Source organism: Echinops telfairi, unplaced genomic scaffold (assembly GCF_000313985.2).
Source record: "Echinops telfairi isolate 266 unplaced genomic scaffold, ASM31398v2 ScPeMD7_7475;HRSCAF=8513, whole genome shotgun sequence".
NCBI classification, from domain to species: Eukaryota; Metazoa; Chordata; class Mammalia; order Afrosoricida; family Tenrecidae; genus Echinops; species Echinops telfairi.
In genome coordinates, this window is record NW_022111379.1 from 16,523,799 (window position 1) to 16,528,531 (window position 4,733).

General features: G+C 43.9%; 1 protein-coding gene across 2 annotated transcripts in view; it reads right to left on the bottom strand.

The window, feature by feature from the left end:
* Positions 1–639: 639 nt before the first annotated feature.
* The window catches only part of SRBD1 (S1 RNA binding domain 1), a 251,041-nt gene continuing 246,947 nt past the window's right edge, over positions 640–4,733 (bottom strand). For both annotated transcript variants that reach the window (XM_004699761.2, XM_045285760.1), the window contains exon 20: positions 640–1,233. In XM_004699761.2, the coding sequence (XP_004699818.1) occupies positions 944–1,233 (290 nt within the window). In that variant the 3' untranslated portion in view covers positions 640–943. The remainder of the gene's footprint in view (positions 1,234–4,733) is intronic.

The following is a 4,733-nucleotide window of genomic DNA, read 5'->3' on the forward strand; positions in this document are numbered from 1 at the left end:
ATTGCGCTGGGGGCTCCCTGAACTAGCAGGGCAAAAACAAGTCATTAGACACTCGATTTTATTGTAAGGATGGACACATGTGCCTTCTGAGACGTGTCTCTGAGCTACACAATCATTTAAAAACAAATCAGGATTTTGGGGGCATATTTTTGGTTTCCTTGATAAGGGAGAATAAAGATTACCGCAAAATCATGCAGCAAGTCCAAAGGGTCCAATAAACAAAAAGGAGTCTCTAAAATGAAAGAATGGCACAAGGTCAGAGAAGCATGGTCTAATTCCCATCAAGAGGACCATTCTGTCCAGAGATGGCAGGCAGTGGTGGGCAAGTAGAAGTGAAGCAACTGGCTGTACAAAATGTAAAAAAGAGCCAGAGATCAATTACAAAAAAAGTGGGGGCACGGATCACAATGAATGGCACATAACCACACACCCCCAGCCAGGGGGAAGAACAACAGAAACCAGAGGGGAAGAGAGACAGTGGTTGGTGTGAGACTTGAAAATAATTAACAATCTACAATCTATCAGGGGGCCATGAGGGTTGGGGGAGGGGAGGGAAAAAAAGAGGAGCTGATCCCAAGGGCTCAATGGAAAGTAAATGTCTAGAAAAGAACAATGGAATCCATGTACGAATATGTTGGATACAATTGATGTATGGTTTGTAAAAAGAGTTTTAAGAGCCCCCAATAAAATGATTAAAAAATGTTTTTTTCTTAAGTCAGAAAATCAGTACAGAAAGTCACATAATGATGGCCATTAAATATTTTAAGGGGAAAAGGAATCAGGCAGTTAATTTTCCGTGAACTCAGAAAGAAAAGCAAGGAAAGGGATTTGGAGAGTACTTCCTGTTACTATGTGAATTCTCCCTCATCCGCCACACCTGGATCACCCTTGTAAACATGGAGGGATGAAGAAATACAGTCTGCCCTGGTCTGTGGTGTGGTGCTCAAAGGACGCGGATGAGGTCCAAGGTGATCCTTGACCTGGGGAGATCAATTTGGACAACTCGGACTTCCACTCTTTCTCCAGGGCCCAGGCCAAGACTCCTTCTCGTCTTCGTTTTAGAAAGTTTGGCTTCTGTGACACTTCGTATAGGAATCAGGCCTGCTCTCCCCACCCCTATATCCACAAAAACTCCAAACAAAGTGGCATTCTCGACCTTGCCTGTAAGAACTGTCCCAACCTGGAGATCTTCCAGACAGACTATGCTTCTCTTAAAATCAGGCTTATCAAAATCTGTAAGGAAAGGAAAAAAGGATTAGTGTAAATAAGAGGGCACTGTCCTTCCTCGACACAACCTGGAGTAGTAACTACACGGTACCTGAGTACCTGTTACTGCTCACACCAGTGTAAGACTGTGGGAGGGACATAAACGGAGCTGGAGACACAGGTCTGACTTAAAAGAAAATGCAGAAGCAGCATTCACACAGAAGAAACAATGGACAATCCAAAAAAATGTACTCAGACCCTTCCTTCTCCCGAAACTCTTAGCACAACACGTGCGTGAGCCTGGATATGAGACAGAAGGATGGGGAAGACAGTCTACTTTCCTGTCTATGAGGAACATGCACTGAAGCCTAAGACAGGGCGTTTTCCCTAAGCCCGGGCGCTCAAACTGTTTAAAGGTGAGAGTACATCAGCTTTTAGGTCACGATGGGGAAAAATCTATATGTGCTCCGGAGCTAGAGAATCCATTCTTCTCCATTTCCAATATGTCTATTTACTCAATCAAAATGTATGAACCCCCAATTTTGCGCGACTCAGAAACCCGGGTGACCCAGTACCTAATCTTTCTTCTCTTTAAATTCATTAAACATTTATTAACTTAACTTCCAGTGATGGAGGCAGACACACTCCATAAATCCTCTACACCAGTTCTCAACCTGGGGGTCGAACGACCCTTTCACAGGGGTCGCCTAAGACCATCAGAAGACCCATTATTTCCAATGGGATGGTTGGGGGTCACCACCACATTAGGAACTGTATGAAAGGTTTGCGGCATTGGGAAGGTTGAGAACCACTGCTTTACATACAGGACATGAGAGGTGAAGTCAAACGGATACAAATGACAATCCTGGAACCCTGAGCTTCTGAGGAAATGAGAACAATGGGTTAAATGCTAACTAGGAAAGAAGCTGACCAACCCCAGTGAGAGAGGAGGCAGAAGGGTAAATTGTCGGTGAGCCCGAAGCAGCCACGTTGGACGATAGCAGTCAGCGTTCCAGGCAGACAGTGGTCTGCCACGTCCACGGCTGGTGGTTAAAAACCCTTGTTCCCCTCACTCTCCTGGTGACCAGGAATGTGGGTAGCCCCAACCTTCATCCAGCCCATCGTGGATGACACTCCCCCCTACCCCTGCTCTACCTGAGGTCAGAGCCATGGCCTGGTGGATAGGTGCCAGGCATACCACTCTTGAGTCAGGAAGCACCTGAACTGTCCTACCCCTCATCAAACCAGCACAACAGGCAGCACTGGGTCCCTGGCCACCCTTGGTCAGGGTGGGTCTCCATCCATAACCAGCTGCCCTGCTTCCAGCTACCATTTGAGATGGCATGAACTTCTGGTTCAGGTGCCTGATCCCAAACAACATATACACTGCAAGAACAAAATCTAGAACCAGTTCCCTCTCGCCATCTACGAGAAGGTGAGCTCCTGAGCTGGCACAGGGTGCCAACCCATACTTTCTCTCTCTCTCTCTGTCCCACCCTGCAGAAGACAGAAACTGGGTCCACACGGCCACATCTGTATCTCCTGCAGCCACACCTACTGAGTGACAGTCACTATCCACTCCTGTACCACCTGATCATTTGTGGAGAGCTGAAAACAACATCCAAACTGACCCTGAAATATATTATACAAGCAGCAAACATATATACTGTTGTAAAAGTTAGAAATAATACAGATTGAGTACTTATTCCTTATAGTATATGCTTAATAAATACCTGTTCTAAGTGAAAAACAAAAAATAAAATAACCAGCGCATAGACTCACATTCTCTATTACAATCACCAGGAGACAAGTTCCTAAGGTCTCACCAACATCAAGCCATCAAATAAATACAAATATAACACCACCACAGTATCTTGGAGACAACAGACAATTTCAGTTCACACAAAGCAATAAGACAGAGCGGCCCAAACACGTGACCAATATATAAAGGCAGAAGTCCTTTCTCAGAAAGTAAATGCATTGGAACTACCTGAAAAAGAATGAAAAAGAATGGTAATTAGGTTCCTCAATGGCCCAAGAGAGTAAAAATCAGAACGTTACAGATAAAATAAAGAAGGCTTGAAATTATGGAAGCAGCCATCTAGCAGGGAAGCAATGCAGTCCACATGGAAGAAGCACACCAGCCAGTGTGATCACAAGGTATTGGTGGGATCTGGTATCAGGTCTCAAAAGATCAAAAATAAATAATTATATCAATGCAAACGAAGGGGGTCAGAGTGGAGACCCCAAAGCCCTTCTGTAGGCAATTTGACATTCCCTTACAGAAGGGTCACAAGAAAGTGATGATTCAGCCAGGGTGCAGTACAGCATGTCAAAACACACAACATTCCTCTAGTTCTTTAATGCTTCCTCCCTGTCCAATATCATGACGCCAGTTCTACATTACAAATCCTGCTAGACTGGAGTACACTGGTACAGATAAGAGCTGTTGACACACGGAATCCAGGACAGATAAACCCCCCAGGAACAATAATGGGAGCAGCGATACCATGAGGGGTAAGGGGAAGGTGGGGATAGAAAGGGGGAATCGATTACAATGATCGATGTATTTATACCCCCACCCCACTCCACCCCACCCCACCCCCGCTATCAGGGTGACGGACAACAGAAATATGGATGAAGGGAGACAGCAGATGGTGTAAGATATGAAAATAATAATTTATAATTTATCAAGGAGTCAAGAGGGTGGGAGAGGGAGGGAGAACAAATGAGGAGCTGATACCAATAAACCCGGTAAGAGCCCCCAATTAAATGATTTTTAAGAATAATTTTTTAAGAGCCAAACAAGAATCATACACCCAGCAAAACTGTTCCTCAAATATGGCAGTGAAATTAGGATATTTCCAGGTAAACGGATATACAATAATTTGTAAAAAGCAGACCAAACTTACAATAAGTACTAAGGGAAGTTCTTTGGAGAGGGAATCAACTATAGACAACAACCTGGAAGCAAGATACATGGCAACACCACTCAGAGCTCATGCGTGACATAGAAATACCAAAAGCAAAACAAATCTGTCAAATTGAAAATAAGGAAGCAGAGCTACCAGAACTTGCAGTGAAGAAAATTACAAAGTAAATAGAGGGAACGGAGCAGTTACAGACCTCCCAAATGGCGAGCAAGGCAAGCTGATTTCAAGTTGGAACAGACGGTTTTGAAATTAAGAAGAAGTTAACTAAAGGAAAAACAAAGATTTAATAAATGCTAAAAAAGAACAAAAGCAATGAAGAAAATGACAAGTAAACCCATGGACAATATGAAATCAGCAGAACAGAAAATTATGTGGAATAAAAAAAACCAAGTGGGCTTTTAACAAGCCCAGGGACAAGGGAACAACAAGTGATCTAATATCAATGGTGAGGAGGGTGTAGGATGTCTGGGAGGGCCTGATCAAGGACAATGTAACCGAGAGAACTTACTGAAACCCAAATGAAGGCTGAACATGACAGTGGGACAAGAGGAAAGTAAAAGGAAATAGAGGAAAGAACTAGGAGGCAAAGGGCAT